Source organism: Zerene cesonia, chromosome 1 (assembly GCF_012273895.1).
Source record: "Zerene cesonia ecotype Mississippi chromosome 1, Zerene_cesonia_1.1, whole genome shotgun sequence".
In the NCBI taxonomy this organism is placed as follows: domain Eukaryota; kingdom Metazoa; phylum Arthropoda; class Insecta; order Lepidoptera; family Pieridae; genus Zerene; species Zerene cesonia.
The window spans coordinates 6,505,220-6,524,342 of NC_052102.1; the positions used below are offsets into that span (position 1 = coordinate 6,505,220).

At 33.0% G+C, this 19,123-nt stretch overlaps 4 protein-coding genes across 10 annotated transcripts; 2 read left to right on the forward strand and 2 right to left on the reverse strand.

Moving 5' to 3' along the window:
- Positions 1 to 65: 65 nt before the first annotated feature.
- LOC119840008 (anaphase-promoting complex subunit 5) lies at positions 66 to 7,688 on the reverse strand. 7 transcript variants are annotated; one of them, XM_038366545.1, is made up of 14 exons: positions 7,460 to 7,688; positions 7,095 to 7,266; positions 6,913 to 6,989; positions 6,585 to 6,813; positions 6,182 to 6,315; positions 5,994 to 6,103; positions 5,545 to 5,704; positions 5,268 to 5,452; positions 4,411 to 4,639; positions 3,766 to 3,916; positions 2,900 to 3,088; positions 1,187 to 1,621; positions 922 to 1,082; positions 66 to 725 (listed from the first exon to the last, which is right to left on the reverse strand). In XM_038366545.1, the coding sequence occupies exons 2-14, from the start codon at positions 7,222 to 7,224 to the stop codon at positions 606 to 608; spliced, it is 2,310 nt and encodes a 769-aa protein (XP_038222473.1). In that variant the 5' UTR covers positions 7,225 to 7,266; positions 7,460 to 7,688; the 3' UTR covers positions 66 to 605. The 7 variants fall into 7 exon arrangements, with proteins under 7 accessions (XP_038222473.1, XP_038222441.1, XP_038222465.1 ...); XM_038366513.1 differs by having other exon boundaries at positions 7,095 to 7,289; XM_038366537.1 differs by having other exon boundaries at positions 7,456 to 7,688.
- Positions 7,689 to 8,427: 739 nt separating this feature from the next.
- Positions 8,428 to 11,041, forward strand: LOC119840505 (frizzled-7-B). Its single transcript, XM_038367148.1, has 2 exons — positions 8,428 to 9,819; positions 9,903 to 11,041. The coding sequence occupies exons 1-2, from the start codon at positions 8,598 to 8,600 to the stop codon at positions 10,418 to 10,420; spliced, it is 1,740 nt and encodes a 579-aa protein (XP_038223076.1). The 5' UTR covers positions 8,428 to 8,597; the 3' UTR covers positions 10,421 to 11,041.
- A 493-nt stretch (positions 11,042 to 11,534) lies between these two features.
- LOC119829944 (protein transport protein Sec61 subunit beta) lies at positions 11,535 to 12,363 on the reverse strand. Its single transcript, XM_038352688.1, has 3 exons — positions 12,203 to 12,363; positions 11,916 to 12,118; positions 11,535 to 11,805 (listed from the first exon to the last, which is right to left on the reverse strand). The coding sequence occupies exons 1-3, from the start codon at positions 12,203 to 12,205 to the stop codon at positions 11,718 to 11,720; spliced, it is 294 nt and encodes a 97-aa protein (XP_038208616.1). The 5' UTR covers positions 12,206 to 12,363; the 3' UTR covers positions 11,535 to 11,717.
- Positions 12,364 to 12,851: 488 nt separating this feature from the next.
- On the forward strand, positions 12,852 to 18,993 carry LOC119829813 (2',5'-phosphodiesterase 12-like). The gene is made up of 8 exons (XM_038352536.1): positions 12,852 to 13,660; positions 13,953 to 14,076; positions 16,910 to 17,049; positions 17,584 to 17,746; positions 17,818 to 18,106; positions 18,394 to 18,514; positions 18,583 to 18,734; positions 18,821 to 18,993. The coding sequence occupies exons 1-8, from the start codon at positions 13,000 to 13,002 to the stop codon at positions 18,932 to 18,934; spliced, it is 1,764 nt and encodes a 587-aa protein (XP_038208464.1). The 5' UTR covers positions 12,852 to 12,999; the 3' UTR covers positions 18,935 to 18,993.
- Positions 18,994 to 19,123: the final 130 nt, after the last annotated feature.

Consider the following 19,123-nt stretch of genomic DNA (forward strand, 5'->3'; position numbering starts at 1 on the left):
CTAGTCAAATAGAGTACAATAATAATAACTATTTAACGAATGATAATCAAAACACTGATTGTAAATGCTGTTTAATGAAAGATTTATTGGAATGGACACATTTTTTTACTTATTTATAAAACAGTAAACAGCAGAGAAATGCATGTTTAACTTCCACATTTAGTAATGATTAATCCGTAAAAAGCCTTCATCTTATTCTGCAAAAGCCTAACGTATAGGCGGTAGAAGATCTAAAGATTGATAAGGTAATACAATAACAATAATATTCGAATTTTAATTCAAAATAACCAATGTTTTGTAATTTGCTTATTTTATCATATATTACACTATCCCATAATCTATGCATTTTTTGGTACTCTTCATAGAGAAACTATCATACATATTATGTAAATATCGATATCATCACTCACGAAAGGATTATGAGCCACATTAAAAGTTTACATATGGCGCAATTTTAAGATTATCATATGAATTATTAATAGAAGTCCTTACATATTATCCAGGAGTACATTTCACACAGGTAAAATTACAATATTTGTGTTTGTAGTCAAAAATTAGTGGGCAGAAATTACGAGGTCTCCTTAAAATCATTGCGCTTTAGTTAATTAATACAATATATGAGATATTTGTATTGATTCTAAGGGAAGCTGCTTTTCCAGCTGTCTGTACATCCAAGCACACTGATTGCGCATAACTGTGTTACCTATATCATGATAGAGCTGAGCCTGAAACAAAATAATTTATACAAACTACTTTTTTTTTTAAATTAAGTATGTATTTTTATATTTAATATTTCCCTTGTCTTGAAATATTCAATATAAAGTTATAGACACCTTAAGATCATTTTTATTTTTGTGTGAAATTGCAAATTAACCTTTTTTGTAAAAAATAAATTACTTAATATTTATTATAATGATATACCTGCAAATACCACGTGTGGAGAAGACGACTTTGAGCGCCAACTTTACCAAAATTCTCCTTAACGATATCTAGAGATTCACAACATGATTGTAATACTTGATTCCTTGCTTCTCCGGAAGGTGATACCGTGGCTATTCTACATTTTGTGTATAATAACATACCTATAAAATAAACGTGAGATAAATTCTAAGGCACTATTTGAAAATTGCATTTTTTAAACAAAGACAAAAGTAATGTACGATGCGTAAGAAAAATTTTGACAGACCTCTTGCGACGTCATAAGCGCTGCCATGTTCCATTATTGAAGGTAATACTTTTCGAACGAGAATCAAAGCATTTTTAGAACAGCCCATATGTAGTTGTACATTTGCTATATGCATTTCTATTGTAGCAGCTAAAAAATGCATATGATACTTTTTTGCTAGACACAAAGCCTCGTTTAGCAACATAATATTTGTTGACTGAATTCTGTTGTACGAGTGCTGTACTTCTGAGATCATTATCATTGCTTTCAGTCGAAGTGATATATAATGAAGACTGTCATCTTCTGTTTTACAATTATCTATTATATCATGAAGAGTTTCGAGGGCATTTGTGGGATCTCCTTTCAAAAAGTACATTTCAGCTCTCAACAACTGACTCTCCCATCTGTCAAAGGATGCCAATTCTCCGATACTTTGTTCTGCCTCCTCCCATTTACCTGTAGAATATAGGGTATTAACAATTTTGTTGAGCTTAATAAAAAATTGCAGTTTTAAATTCATGTATCGATGGTACAAATCCGTCTCGAAGGACCAATTTGAGATTGCACTATATACTACGATTTGCTTCAAATCATTTAATACTGATTAAATGATCTATAAAACTCTAAAGACTTACGGCTTATCTGGTACAGACACAAACGTAATCTTTGACACCAACAACTTCCTACCTTCTTCTATCTCGTTCCATTAAAAAAGATATAATTTAGTTATCCTACTTCCTACTAATCCTACTATTCTACTTCCTATTATAATAATAAATAAGTAACAAATATAATTACTGTAGGATTATTTGTCTTAAATAGTTCTAAATAAAAGTCCGCGACAGCATATATCTATCATTATGTGTAAGACACTATGATCAAAATAGTACCAAACACACAATTTAATTGGGTATTATTTAACAATGCACATTTTAGAATATTTATCGAACTTTCATGAAAATTGATACATCCGTCACTTTACTTATTGAATGTAGATAAACTTTGTCGCTTACACTGAGTAATTTGGACGAATAGTTTAAAAGTTATCACGATAAGATTGACTAAAACGGAATATCTAAAGCGCCTAAAAGACGCGGCGCGCAGAGCGAGCGAGGGAGAAGCTGTCATCACCGAGTGCGCGACCCGACCGGGCAGACACGCGGGCAGACGTCGTTGACGTTGTATACATTTTTCGTTTTACAAATTCGATTCTCAAAGCGATTTATTGTTTTATATAACACGTATATCCTACTAATATTTCTACTATCCTACTAACATTATAAGTGTAAAAGTTTGTGTGTGTGTTTGTCGCTCTTTCACGCAAAATCTACTTAACCGATTACAATGAAATATGGTACGTAGATAGCTGGACAACTGGAATAACATATAGGCAACTTTTATCCCGATATTCTTACGGGATACGGACTTACGCGGGTGAAACCGCGAGGCACAACTAGTACTACATAATTTGCATTGTATCTTCATCACTACATAGCATAAAACAAAGCCACTTTCTCTGTCCCTATGTAAACTACACAACTGATTTTGATGGTTTTTTTAATAGATAGAGTGCTCCAAGAGGAAGGTTTATATATATTATAACCATATATTAAACAACAGAATTTAGCGGGCAAAAGCTAGTAAAGAATAAACTTCACTTTATGGAATGTGGAAGTATTAATATCTAGCAATTGATACTCGTATATATAATCAAGAAGAAACGCATTTAGTTACCGGCCCTGAGCGAAAAGGACGCGTGGTGGCGCAGGGAGAGCGCGCGCGCCGGCGGCGACACGAAGTGCGAGGCCAGCGCGGCGGCGAGCGCCACGCGGCCGCGCCACGCCGCCGCGCACACCGCGCCCGCGCCCGCCGTCGCGCTCGTGTCGCCCCACTGCCACGCGCTGCCCACGCCCACCTTGCACTCTGCACATGTCACACCGTACATAGTGTTAAATATTAATACGTAATACAAAAAAAAGATCCATTTCTCTTATTAGTATATATACCATCTTTGTGCACGGAGTTTTAAACAAATTTAACGTTTTTCTTGTAAGAAAAATAACGGTCTTACTATCCTATCCTACTTCCTACTATCCTACTAATGTCATAAATGCGAAAGTTTGAAAGGATGTGTGTGTTACTCTTTCACGCAAAAACTATTGAACCGATTGCAATGAAATTTGGTACGTAGACAGCTGGACAACTGGAATAAAATTTTATCCCGATATTCCTACAGGATACGCACTTACGCGGGTGAAACCGCGGGTCGCAGCTAGTAAAAGTCAAAGTTGAAAATGTGTCTTCAAAGTGTAGCTACAAAACCGCTTTCAATGCTATTCTAGCTAAGAACATCATCATGTTTTAGATTTTGAATTGCGAAACCATAGCGATATAGGTACACACTGTCGAATAGGATTTATTAATAAAACAAAAAACTCTTTAAAAACATGTCCAAGTGATCTGATATGGGACAGAATAGAACTGGCTTGATGCTATTATCATTATAATAAATGATTTTAAGTAGCATTTCCCGTAGGACGCACACCCAAAAGCGTCATAAACTTATATATACAATATTGAATTAAAATACTGGTTCTTACTAGTATTTAAGTTAAGTAACAATTGACAGTTCACAGATGCCATTTCAGTTTTTCCATAGAGGCCCCACAAAGCTGCAGTATTTGCTAGACCAGCCATAGTCAAATCTGTCATTGAATGCAGGTAATTAATAGATTCTCCTTTGGTTATGATCTGAAATTTTGAAAAAAATGTTTTTTTTTTTTTGTGAAACGAAACTACATATTTGTTTTTATCTTTATAATCCCAGGTTAACTCTGGCGAGTTGTGGCCAACAGCTGGTAATAATAGATAAAAAGTCACTACATAATATAAAACAAAGTCACTTTCTCTGTCTGATTTTGATGAGGTTTTTCTTAATACATAGAGTGATTCAAGAGGAAGATTTATATGTATAATAACATCTATTACACTACTCCGAATTTAACGCGTGCGAAGCGGTGGGCAAAAACTAGTTATAATATAAAATCTTCACAAAACTACAGTAACTACAATTTTTTCTAAATAATACAAGCTCGCCGCTCGCACACTCCGAGGATTTTCTCGCATGATTCGCGTTCCCGTTTATTTCCGGAACAAAACACTATGTGTTTGTCCTTTCTTGGGTCACAAAATTCCTTTGTACCAAATTTTATATATATATCGATTAAGTTCTTTAGGCGTTTAACCTGAAAAACTTCACACGGCTTAGCAGCATTGAGCGCCGCGTGTTGTGCCATTAGCTGTGCGGCGGCGGCCGCGGCACGGGGCGCGCGCGGCACCCGCGCCAACAGCGCCGCACGGCGCGCGCGCCCCCCTGCCAGCGCGCCCCACGCCGCCGCGTGCGCCAGGCACGCTGTGTCGCCCGCCTCTTGCGCCGTTGCCAGCGCTTCACGCACTGCTTCCATAGCCAGCGACCTGCGAATGCCGTCGATGGTTTCATAGTAAACCAAATTATTCTCTTTGCTTTTGTTAAGAGAGCCAAGGTACCAGTTGTAAGACTAAAAGCAGTTCAGTTGAAAACATTTGCTGACAATCAAATTCTAAATGTTACAGTTAAATTTGTTTGAATTGTTCATTCAATGTGTTCTATGCCCATCAAAAATAAACTCAAAAACTACGAAACTCATATTCACTAGATTTCTATTAGCAACACTAGCTGCGCCCCGCGGTTTCACCCGCGTAAGTCGCGTATGTTATTGTTATTATATATCTATATGTTACTCCAGTTGTCCAGCTATCTACGTACCAAATCTCATTGCAATCGGTTCAGAAGTTTTTGCGTGAAAGAGCAACAAACACACACACATCCATGTAAACTTTTGCATTTATAATATTAAGTAGGATAGGATATTAGTAGGAAGTAGGATAGCAACACAGCAATAGATATGTAAACAGCTAATTTACAACACAATAATGATTATAAAATGACTCAAAAACCGATTACCCATTTCACCTCCATCTTTTTTTTTCATTAAGTGTATGCTCAGATACAGTTAAAAAAAAACAAAATTTTTCAACAATTAAATGTATTAAAATAACTAACTTGTGGCCAAATTGTGTATGCATTGCAGCTCTGTTGAGTGCTGCATAGCGAAAATTTTTGTTTCTGTCGTTATTTGAGTTACTGCTACACACACTAAATACAGCTCTGTCAAAACAATTGTACATTGACTCTTGGGCGCCACAAAATTCTTTCATCCTTATGCAATTCAAGAAACTGAGAAAATGCTGAAAGCATGAAGATCATTAGCAAGTTGTATGGTACAGTTGAGGAACATTTTTCTCTTTTATTTAGGAGCAACTTAACAATGTAGACTTACAATATCTGGATACTCCGGTATATCATTTATGATTTGCATAATCATCTTCTGCAGTTGCTTTGGTGGCAAAGCCATTTTTGGGTTGATTTGCAACAGATTAGCTTGTTGAGCTGTGAAAAGCTCTGCTTGTTTACGAGACCATTGACATTCTTCAAAGCCACTAAAAGAAAATACGAAAGTTGAATTTTTTGTAATATATTGTAAAGAGGCCAATTTTTAGGTATGTTTGCATGATATAATCTCTGAAAGGAATTACACCAATTTTTAAAGATGGTTCACTAGTAAAATTTACAATACTTTTGAATAAAACAGGAATAAAGAAATTAAGGTAGTTGTTTACCAATATTATTAACATCAATCACAGTGGCCGATTTATAAGCAAAACATAAGATCATTAGCGAAAACATATCATTAAGCACTTTTATGCCTTAAAATTTAAAGTAACATACTTTTCAATCTTATCTTTATCAATGTTTACTCTGGATATTATTTCTTGAGGTCTTGATTCATCTACCACAATGGAACTAGATAAATTCTGTGTTTCAGTATTGTTTAGTTTCTGTAAAAAATTAATAAAATAATTATTTGCGACAAAAGGTTTATAGATTCACACCATTTTATTTATATCATCAAAAACCTCTTTGCTCAAAGATCTCATCATGAGCCCTGGTCTCCCTTTTTGATAATATTGACAAAAAGATTTGTAAAGTGAACCCAGTTGCACAAATGTTAGTTTATCAAAATGAAGCATTATTCTTCTCAAATAAAATCCTGCAAAAGAGTAATTATATTTTATAGAATTAATATTAGTTATCTTAGCTAAGTTTTTAAAGCCTCGCTATATAAAAAAAAAAGTTATATGGAATTTTACATCTTATAATCAATTTACAATAAGTTCAATTTTTTACAGATTGTGAACTATTATGTATCTAATCTTAATGGCGTTATCTCCTTTCCGCAGTTATTCAAGGAGCAATTTTAATATTAATTCAAATCCAAAAGCTTGTTAAATATGTAAAAAGAAATTGTAAATTATATACCTAATACACTGCATCTAGTTATTGTACATGTGCTCAACTCAGGTTGGTCTACTAATGGTGAAACCATAAGTTTATCTACCGTTGAAGTGACACAGTCCATTAGTGCGTTAACTCCATTGATATAAATATTTTGCAATCGAACACAAAAGTTTTGTAAATGTACACTCAACAAATTATATCTTCCATCTGTAAGTAGAGCCTCTAACGCCTTGAATTCCATGTCAGGACACTATAATATGAATACCATTTAAACATAATTGAAATTTAAAACAAACAAAAAAATTAAATATTATTTGGTTCTATATAAAATCTATAAATAACTTCATACCTGTATTAATTTTAAAGCGAGTATACAGAAATCTTTTCTATATTTAGGAGCCATTGTCCTCTCAGTCATCTCTTTTGCTGTAAAAGTTTAATTGATTCTTTAGTATGTATCACATTTGCAATACAATAATGAATTTTTTATACTTAAGTGAAAATGACAAAAAATATAAAGGTATTACTTACCTTCAATCTTTAACAATCCATACTCTCGAATAAATGCAACAACTGCTATTTTATGAGGTGTTATATTATCAACATTTCCCTTGATATTAATTAACTTAATGAAATCAAGATTTTCGTTATCCAACTCCATATTTATCTGGCAATCTTATTAGCTTTTAGAATGGTTAAAATACTAAAATGAGAAAAATACTATTTCTGTAATAAAAATATCGAGATGTTTTAATTTTATTTTATTGCGCCGATCAAATCGAACATTAATAATAATTCATTTCATTTATGTAAATAAATAACGATTACGATACATGTGTCGCACCGATGAAAAAGATCATTCACAATAATTTCCTTACATTGTAGTACATACATACGTAGTTCTAAGCACGAGCCCCTTCGATCAGTAAGAAATCACTGATCAGTGATCAATAACAACTATCTGTCTGCGCCCTGCGGTCTGCCTAATAAGCATGACAGGCTATGCATAACAGGTATCTACGGTGCACAGATTAACTACTTGCTCTGTTACGTTGATGACTTGCTCTGTTACGTTGATGACAGATTATGAACTACGCGTAACGCGAGCCAGTGTTGAAACATTGTTTTTCTAAATAGAATTGAAGCTCGGCACTCTTAAAAACGACTAGAAAGAGACAAAGAGTTAAAAATAAAAAAAAGTGTGTGTCGAATCACACACGATAGAAGTGAAACTTCAGTAAATCGACAAAAGAATGAGATGAATATATTATATAAAATATATATACACATTTTTGTATTTGTGTCTCTTAGCTGTCGTTTTTTCCGTTGCATCATTTGAAATCACAACGATTCTAAAGATGTTATACTTCAAAAAAAACGTGTAATCACGAATAATGTTGTCGCGAATACACAACAACCACAGAATAATAAATACAACTACATGGATAAGGTATAAATTTTTCTCGTTCAATCATAATTCTGTACTACAATTACTCCGGGAACGATCATTTGACAACAACTTCAGTGGCCAATCCAGTACGCTCGCTTCGTGCAAATCTTCTTTTGGAATGATTAAACCAAAAAAATCTTATCATATTTGTAGATCTACTAACGCGTGCGCAGCAAGACAGAAATCGGGTATAGAACCGGTTTCATAAAATAAATAAATTAATTTGACAAAATATGTCTTGGATATTTAAAATTACTACATATACTTAAAGCGAAATACGGGACGCATCCTATATTTCGTTTTATGTCAATTAATCAAAATAAATTATGTCAATTAATTACTGTTTTCGGAAATAGGCCGTTGAAATTTTGTCTTTTATACTCTTTGCCTCATCTCTGTCTATGTTCTATCGTCAAGTCTATGGTTAAATAAAAAAAACATTGCGAAGGGCGTCAATTTGTGATAACATGATGATTGTATTGAATTAAAATATTGTATATACACTGAGATTTTTATTAAAATGTTTACAACAAGAGATATAAGCTTGAGTAATAATGAGTGATAAAATATAAGTTAATGTGCAAATGTTATACTCACTACTGTTAAAAAATTCATTGAATATGGGAAGAATATGGATGTTGTTTATACATGCATTATTTCTTTTGTTTGTTATTTCTGAAAGTTCACGTGTTACTGTTTATCAAGGAGATACTCTGCCTCATCATGGACGATGTGAACCAATCACAATTTCCTTCTGTCAGCAAATACGATATAATCAAACGATCTTTCCGAATTTACTAGACCACACGAAACAAGAAGATGCGGGTTCTGAAGTATATAGTCTGTTTACTCCGTTCTTAAAAAGCAACTGTTCACCAGATTTAAAATCTTTTTTGTGTTCTGTGTATGCACCAGTTTGTACTATATTAGATACGCCAATACCACCATGCCGTCATTTGTGTGAAACCGTTCAACTGGATTGTAATGTATCCATGACACGTTTTGGATTTCGATGGCCGGAACATCTCAATTGTTCTAGATTTCCTGTAGTTACAGATGACAATGTTATATGCTTTGGTGATCACAATGTATCACAAGTTTCTCGGAAAACATCAGAAACAAGACTTCCTAAAGTGGAATACAAATCGAACATTGACAGAGATCCCTCTAAGCTTCATGGTGCCAAGAATTATGGATTTGTATGCCCAGTTCAATTTAAAATTCCTAAAAATTTAGATTTAGAATACTCTCTCAAAGTAGGAGACAAAGTGGAATATGATTGTGGTGCACCATGTAATGGTATGTTTTTTAGCAAAGATGAGAAAGATTTTGCCAGATTGTGGATTGGTGTATGGGCGACACTGTGTGCTACAAGTTGTCTCTTTACTGTGCTCACATTCTTAATTGATACTGACCGTTTTCGATACCCAGAAAGACCAATTATATTTTTATCAGTATGTTATCTCATGGTCGCTGCAGCATACATCATGGGTTGGGGTGCAGGAGATAGTGTGAGTTGTCAAGGTCCATTCCCAATGACTGTGAGTGGTACAAGATTGCCTAATATTTCTGTTATTACACAAGGCACAAAACATGAACCATGCACCATATTGTTTATGATTGTATATTTCTTTAGTATGGCTTCCAGTATTTGGTGGGTAATACTCACTTTGACATGGTTCTTAGCAGCTGGATTAAAATGGGGACATGAAGCTATTGAAGCAAATTCTCAGTATTTTCATTTGGCAGCTTGGGCAGTGCCAGCAGTTAAAACTATATCAATTTTGGCTATGGGTAATGTAGATGGTTAGTATCTTTAAATTAAATAGTTATAGGTCCATAATTTTTTAAATTTATTTGTACTATATAACAATAAAAATTATTTACAGGTGATGTTTTGTCAGGAGTATGTTATGTTGGATTATGGGATGCTGAAGCTCTACGAGGTTTTGTGCTAGTCCCATTGTGTGCATATTTGGTTCTTGGCACAATATTTCTTCTAGCAGGATTTGTGTCTCTATTCAGAATAAGGACTGTAATGAAGCATGATGGAACTAAAACGGACAAATTGGAAAAATTAATGATTCGCATTGGAATTTTTGGAGTACTTTATACGGTTCCAGCCCTAATTGTTATTGCTTGCTTATTTTATGAACAGGCACATTTTGAAGCTTGGATGTTAACATGGCACCGTGATATGTGTTCTTCACCACAATACTCAATTCCATGTCCTTTCACAAGTCAAGAAACAGATCGACCCAAGTTTGAAATGTTTATTATTAAATACCTTATGACTATGATTGTAGGTATTACTTCAAGTTTTTGGATTTGGTCCAGTAAAACATTAGTTTCATGGCACCAATTTTTTGATAGAATTAGAGGTAGACGTGTTGAAGCATATGTATGATTAATTTTCTGTACCTTTCTAACAGAATCATATCTTTTTACCTGGTTTACAAATTAATTTTAAGTATAATATATGATAAGAAATTTAGGAAAGGAATGTAGAAATGTCCTTTATTAATAACAATGTATTGAACAAACTCGTGTAAACAAATAGTAAATGAAGTATTCATTGACTCACAAACTTGGATTAAGTAACTGTCATTGTTTATTTAGTCAATTATCTCTGTACTTTTAAATTGTTGTTCATTTGCTTGTATACAAGTTTTTAATCAAGCAATCATGGTGCCCACCTCTAAATGGTATTGTATTGTTCTATTTACAGCATTGAAAAATAAAAAAGCAAGATCTTAGCTCTCTATTTTTGTGACTGCTATTTTTGATGAAAGTATTTAGTAATAAAGTATTATTTTTAATGGTTCTTAAATTAATATTTTTAGCTTCTTTATTTAAATATGGATTTGTTCATAACTTGCAACTAAATAGAATAAGTTGAGATTAAATATAAGGCTGATGTGTAGTAATGTATGTAAATATTATTTTCTATTATTTTTTACAATTACTTTTAAACTTATGAACCAGTGCTAAATGTACTTACCTCTAAATAAAGAAAAATATTTTTTCACATGTATTTTCATTTTAGTCATTATTAAGTAAATAATGAATACAAATATGCATTGCCTTTAACACCTGCTTATCTGCATTTTTGCTTTTTATATACCCAATTATTAGATACATTAGATACTGTCATTTACTTTTCCTTGCTTCATAACCATCATAGCTATTTATCTATTACAAATAATAACATTCTAATGTATTAGTGTTCCATAGTCAAGTTTGAAAAAACTAGTAGGTATAAAAGTTATACAAATGAGTTTATTTTATAAACAAAACTAGATATGAGGGCCTTTTTTAATATCGAAGTTTTAAAAGACATTTTTTAATTAAATTTTATTGGTATGGATAATGGTTATTTTTATAAACTCAAATATGCCACACTTAGAAACATTATATTTTTTGCAAGCAACTATCTTGTATTAATTATAGCTTTTAACATAGTTTGTGAGTTAGCAGATATTATGAGGAATGTACAAAATTTAAGTAAAAAATTGGAAAAATACTCATTTAAAATGTATTTATTTATTGATGACAATCTTAAGTCTAGAATAAAAGTTAAGATAAAAGTAACATATAACATAAAATATTTATAGTAAATTCACCAAATATTTAATCACTCATAACTTAAATATTCACTCTCTCCCAATTAATTGAAAGTTCCATAAACAGTCTCATTAGAAAATCTATGCCCTAGTGTATTTTCCCCAGATGTGCAGCATAAAAACAGAGGCAATGAAGAGAAGAGACATCACCAACACTGGTACAGGGCCTCTGAAAAATAAAACAATATTAAAAAACTTGGTCAAAGTCAAAGGGTGGTTAAACCTTAAATAACCAACAAATAGGTATTTTATGAATTAATTATCATTTCGATTACTCACACTTTTACACCAGGAGAGTCATCAGTGTAGAAACGCCACATGCCACCAGATCCAGCGCCGGTAGCACGGCTTCTTGCAGCTGTTGTTGTGGTAGTTGACTTACGTTGCCTTACGGTACCGCCGCTAGATGCTCTAGGAGCAATCGATGCTTTGCTCGGGGAACGACCCCCTGATCCCACCGATGTAGAACTTGGAGCAGCTGGCTGAAATAAATAGGTGCTATAATTGTTCATACAATATTTAAGCAATATCACAATTTTATGTAAATGATTATATATAATGCTTACCATTTTAGAGAAATAAGTTAAAATTCACTTTTAACACGTTACGAGATATATTGTTCCGTATTCTTTCCACACAGCAATGCAATATCTCGCACTTACAATATACGTCAACTGAGGGAACGGGAATTGTGCTACACGTACACAAAACTTGACACGTTGTCATTGCGTTGCCAACATTGTTGCCAGTAACTACTAATCAAAGAGTACACTAATAATGCTCTTTACGTTATTTACTGTACACTGAAAATTAAGGGAAAAATACTTTATTTTATTGACGAGTAATCATTGTTCGTCATTTAAACTAATTTGCTAGGGACATAGTAGTTTATTTAAGTATAGATTACTGTATGAATCTCAATAGGTGCTTATTAAACTGCACTTTGTTTTATGAAACACATTTTGAATTTTTTAAAATCTCAGTAATTTTTTTAATGACTATTATTAATAAGATTATAATATATTTAGTGAACTGTAATAATTGTACTAATTTACGAACTACCAGTAGATATTATATTATCTGTGATACTAACTAAGAAGTCGACTCCATCCATTTGTGATGAGAAATTTAGGAGTAACTAGTTCTTAATCTGTGGTGTAGATTGACAAATTAACTAATTCTTAATCTGTGAGTTGACATTTGATATTTGACACTTGGCATGTTAAAAAAAATTAGTTGGGTACTCCTAAGTCCTAACCTAGTTATAATATTTTATTTAATCGCTAACTTATCAGAATTTATTTTATTTTTAACCAAATTGTTGAGTGGATCATATGTAATATTGTGTTAATGCGACATCGCTATGATATATGGATTTAATCAGTGCATTCGTTTCGTCCATTCATTGTTAAGTCTATCAAAAACAAAAAGTATGAATATTAATAAATGTTATTTTAGGCACATTGAAAATGAAGACAAAATTGATATTTCATTTCTATTTAATGTTAAAAATACACTGAGACAATTCAATTTAAGTAGAAAATCAAGTGAAGGTATTCAAAGTTTATGTACACGTATTGGAACGAATGTACAAAAAGTAGTTAACAAGAAGGAAAAAAAGAAAGCAATGAGTGATGAATCAAATATAGCTGTACAAATATTTGATGAAAAACATAATGTTGTTCCTGATGTGTACACATGTATTCAACTATTTCAGTTAGGTCCATTAAAACTAAAAATCTCAGACCAATTCTATGAATTAGTATTTAATGCACCTTGGGTAATTAATTTTAATTTACCCAAGTGTATTTTGATCGGATTTCCTGTTTATCCTGAGAATTTAGAAACAAAGTATGCAGATAAGTCTTTATGTATATTTAATTGGTATCGAGCTAAAGATGTGACTGAAAGTGGTAATCCTATTAAAGAAAGTCACATTAACTGGGAATTTATTGTAAACACATTTTACTATACTCCTACCTTAGCAGATATAGGAATGAAACTCAAACTAGAATGTATTCCAAGTAGGTATACTTGTTTATTCTATTATGAAATCAATTTATGTTAAAGTATTTTAAACAATATAAAGTAATATTTATAAGATTCAAAATTGAAAAAAAAAAATAGTCATATGGTCGGATTTGAACCTCGTTTGTTGGAGCATCTTTTGTTTTACTATGACATTACCTTAAACAGCTAAGCCCACATTCGCAATCACAAACTTTGCAATCAAATTTCTTATAATCTTTCGATTTTTTTTGTGATAATTAATTATTATTTAATTAAGCCCTTTGAATGTTTTATTTTATTTTTTAGAAAATATTAACACTATAGGACCTAGTGTGGAGATGATATCAAAAAGTTGTGTTGAAGCAGGTCCAGGCCCATGTCCATTTGAAACTAGACATCTGTTTACTCAAAATAAGTTAAAAAATGAGAGGTTTGTAAAATATTCATATATTTATGCTGTAATGGAACTAATACTACAATAAAAAATCTCTTGTCTTGAGAAACTTTAAATTTCTTTTTGAATGCTATAAAACTAAAAATTAAACTCTTCTTGACTTCTTTATTTAGATTTTTATAAAAAAATTGATAATCCCACACCTAATCTAATGAATAGTAATTGTTCTAGATTGGCTGTAGATCCATTCTAGAATAATATTTGAGTGTGTTTGTTTGTCTTATTTTTTACATTGCAATAATACACATTTATGGCAAATATTTTTTGTGTCTAAAGATAAATACTAGAGGGTGATATTGGCTCATTTTTACTGAGAATAACCTTAAATTATGTGGGCAAAAAGTAATATAACTTATTTGGGCACATGGTGTATTTTGAATTCATTCATTCATAAATCTAAGTCATTTATTAAAATGTTTAAGGGAAGTCATGGATTTTCAATTGATATATCACTATTATTTATTTTAAGTATAACCTATGTGCTTTGAACATATTTCTCATTTATTATATATTTTGCAGTTTCCTCCACAATTTCTGATGATAATACATATTTTCATAATTCCATATTTTATTCAGTGGCGTAGCTAGGTAACCTAGGACCCTGGGGTAATATGTACATCTATACATATAATAAATCTATAGAAGGGTCAATTCTGTACATTTAAAATATTGTAAAAATAAATAGCATACTGGATCGATACCAAATATGTGATTAAAGGCATCACGTGAAAACTAACTTTTCGATTTCGATGAAACTTGGTATAATTATACCTTATTATCCTGGGCATAAAATGGGACACATTTATCCTGTAAAAATAAGTAGAAAAAAATAAATCCATAGACGTTGTTCTGTAGAACCTCGAACACACGTTGTGCTACCCGCAGTGGATTCAGCGCCGAAAGTCGGATTTGGCTTGAACCGTTTGCGGCACACGCGGGCCGCACGACGCCACGCTTTCCCGACTCCTATATAAGGACGGCGTTCCGCGCCGCGCGATGCTCCGTCCGATCCTCACCTATGCTAGCGTAACCTTCGCGCACTGCGCTCCGGCCAACATACACAAGCTCCAGGTGCTCCATGCACCATGCACCCTGGTTCCTGCGTAATGTCGACCTACATAGGGACCTCGAACTCCCCACCCTGGCCCAATGGATGAAGTCAGCGTCTACACGTTACTTCGACAAGGCCAAATCTCATTCGAATCCGTTGGTGACAGGCCATCGCGTACTATCCGCAACCGGAACCCACTCGGACTCGGAGGCGGCCGAGACACGTTTGGATGACTCCGACGACGAGATAACGAAAGCCAATGCGCGTCTAGTTTCGGCGATCGAACAGAGAGCTAACCGCGACACCACGCCAAGCGTGCACACTACAGCAGAATGCGTACACCGTCTTCGCCGGCGAAGACGAGGTGACTTCCCGTCCCGCCGCGCGGACGGAGTCGCGGGCGGAAGCTAGTATATAATAAATAAACGGGGCCCACTGCTATCAAAACTGGTTAGGTTTTTTGAAGTAAAATCATTGAATATAAAAATACTTAAATAATGCTAAGCAACTATATAAGATGATATATATTATATATATATATATATATAATATATATCATCAGCTCTTTTTCGTGTATGGGCAAGTAATAAAACTATGAAACACTAAGAACATAAATTAGAATTATAACTTTGGAATTTCTCACAACTGCGTTGTCAAACTGTACAAAATTTGCTTCTGAAGACACACTCCTTAGGAGTTTGGCTGATTTATCGATAAATAAAATCAATTTCGTTTCATTCAATTTCTTGCAGTTTGACTCAAGAATTTCATGTTTCTTGAGGTAAGAAACACGCGCAGTTGCATGAAAGCTCTAATGGCGTTACAACACACGTTCAAGTATTTGATACAATTAAAAAATAGTTTTAAAGTACATAAATATTTGTTATGATTGAAGTAATTATAATAAATACTCAGTTCAAAAATGTTTTTCAGTTGTTTCAGGAGTATAATATAGTTTCAAATATGTGTATATCTATTTGAATATATGTGAGTAAATTCATACCTATATGTTTATTAATTACTATTTTCTACAGTGTTCCGTAGCTCTAGTGGTAGAGCGTCGGCGTATCGCACATATGGTATGGGTTCGGTTCCCACAGCAACTAATGTTTTTTTTTTTTCAAGATTATCAAACAAATTTTATTTGATAATCTTGAAGAAAAAATCACGTTTAACTGCAGTGCATGATTAAACTTGAGTTGCCACCTGTCATATTAGTTTTGAAAATGAGAGAAATTTTCAAAAGATGAGTTCGATGAGATTTTCTGGTAAGGATTCGAGGGCCCCCTGATCTTTAGAGTCCCGGGGCACTGCCACGTTTAGCCCCTTGGTAGCTACGCCACTGGTTTTATTGATAAATTTATGTTTTAGAATGATATTAAACACTTCTCCACACATGATCTTTCATTGTGGGAGTCGAGTGTGCTTCGGCACGAATAAGTCCAGCTCACTTTAGGGAAGTACTACACCCCCACAGAAAACCGACGCGAAATAGTTGCATGCTGCTGTGTTTCGTTCGATGAGTGGGGGAGCCGGAGGCCCATATACTTTTCCTTACCCTTACCAGTCCATTCCCTTATTCCTCTCGTCCAGCCTTTCTTAATCCCCTTCCAATTTGAAGTGGCAATCCATTTGTAGAGGCGTAAGGTCTGCAATCGAACCTTGCCGAATATTTTACCCCAAAAGTGATTCAATATGTTAATTTATGTAATTGTAATTATTTTTTTATAAGATAATGGTACTAAAATAGCATTTCAGTTTTCGATGTGTATCATACAACATATTGGCAGATTTATATTGTGATTCAGATTATACAAGGACAGTGTTGCATCCATATTGCCCTCCTTATGCTCTAGAAATTGACTACAGGAAGCAACTTATACTGAAAGAGTTGCTGGGTAAGAATTCTTGATTATAATATAGGTATTTGACATATAATTTGTATGTATATCTTTAATAGCAATGGTCTCTTAAAAAGGACATTGAATTTTCAGAAAAAAAAAATTATTCACGTATGTTATAGCCAATTGGCTTTAATAAATTGATGGTCTGAATGATTGCATATCATATTAAAATGTTGTGTTCATCAATCTTCTTCTTATATATAAAAATAGATTGCTGTTCGTCATTCCCATTTAAACTCGAAAGTGACTTGACCGATTTTGATAATTACGCTTTTGTTGCATTCATAATAGTCCAGGGATAAGGTAAAATAATATGGATAGATGTTTCAAATATAAGTCAATGGCGTTGCGAAGTTCGCCGGGTCAGCTAGTAACAAATAAATACTTGATATATATTTTTTTCATTTTTAAGAATCTCTGATTCCTCTTAGCACTTTCTTTTAAGTTGGATACTTGGTAAGATTTTAAATTTTCGTATTATATATAGTGAACTATACAACTGCAACCTAAATGTTGATTTTATTTTAGGTTACAATGCCGATATAATCTGTTTGCAAGAGGTTGATAAAAAAGTTTTTGATTATTCACTAAGCTGTTTTCTGGAAAATGATGGCTTTAAAGGATTATTTTACAAAAAAGGAAAATCTGTAGCTGAGGGCTTGTCATGTTTCTACAGAGAGAACAGATTTAGGTATAACAAAAACCTCTTAAGTGAATATTTTTATGTAAAAATTTACTTAGACATATTTTTTTTATTTCAAGATGCATTGGGGATAAGAAAATATTGTTAGCTGATGCAATTCAAACTGAATCATATTTAAAGCCAATTTGGGATGCTATAGAAAAATTTGATAGATTAAAGGAAAGATTGCTAGATAGGTCTACAGTTGCAAGTGCAACAATTTTACATTCTTTAGATAATGAAAAGGAAATACTTATTGTTGGTAACACGCATTTATACTTCCACCCTGACGCAGATCACATTCGACTTATCCAAGGAGGAATTGTTATACAATGGCTGGAAAATATTCTTAAATTATTACAGGTAGAGGTAAATATCAATATTGCTATTGAAATACAACAAAGTATTGATGTAAATATGTACTATATATAACTTATATAAAAATCTAACTTTAAAATAGAATAGTTAAGGTACGCATACATGGTCAATCTGCAATGACAAAATTTCACCCTTTGACAAATGGCTTAGGCGAAATGGAGTCAATGTACATACAAATGACAGTCCATGGGGATTAACCATATATGTCCATCATAAGATTATGATTGTATTGTAATATAATACAATTGCAAAAAAAATAATTTAAGTCACATTTTCAGCATACAGACAAGCGAATATCCATAATTCTATGTGGCGACTTTAACAGTGACCCATCTTCTGGAATTTACAAGTTATATACAACTGGCAACGCTCCAAGTACTTTACCAGATTGGAAATCAAGTAAGAAAAAGGTATTTTGCTGTTATCCTTTTTTAATACATATAATATGGTCTTATAATATTTTTCAGATCCTGATGAATCTGTTAGTCATTTAAGTCTCTCGCAAGGTATTCTGCTAGGTAGTGCATGTGGTACACCTCAGTACACAAATTTTACAGAAGGTTTTGCAGATTGCCTTGATTACATATATTTCGATAAAAATAATCTTGAAGTGGAACAGGTTAGTAGCATTGTTATCTATTTAGTTTTTGTCCATGTGATGTATCGCATTGTTTGTGTTATTAAAATCACTTATTTTATTTGCAGGTGGTGCCTTTTCCAAGTGTGGAAGAATTAAAAGCACATACAGCCTTACCCAGCATAGTTTTTCCATCAGATCATATAGCAGTTGTATCTGACATAAAATTTAAACAACAATAAAAACGTAAAAAGGATGTAACTTATTGTAGAAAATAAATGAAATGGATATAAATATTTAATTTCTTTTTTTATTTTAATATCCCACATTAATTTTTCAAATTTGAGTGGTACTGGCGGTCGGCGAGGCCGGTATTTTTGTAAGAAAGTAAGAAGCACATATTTTTAAATAAATTTCTGTGTATTGTTCTT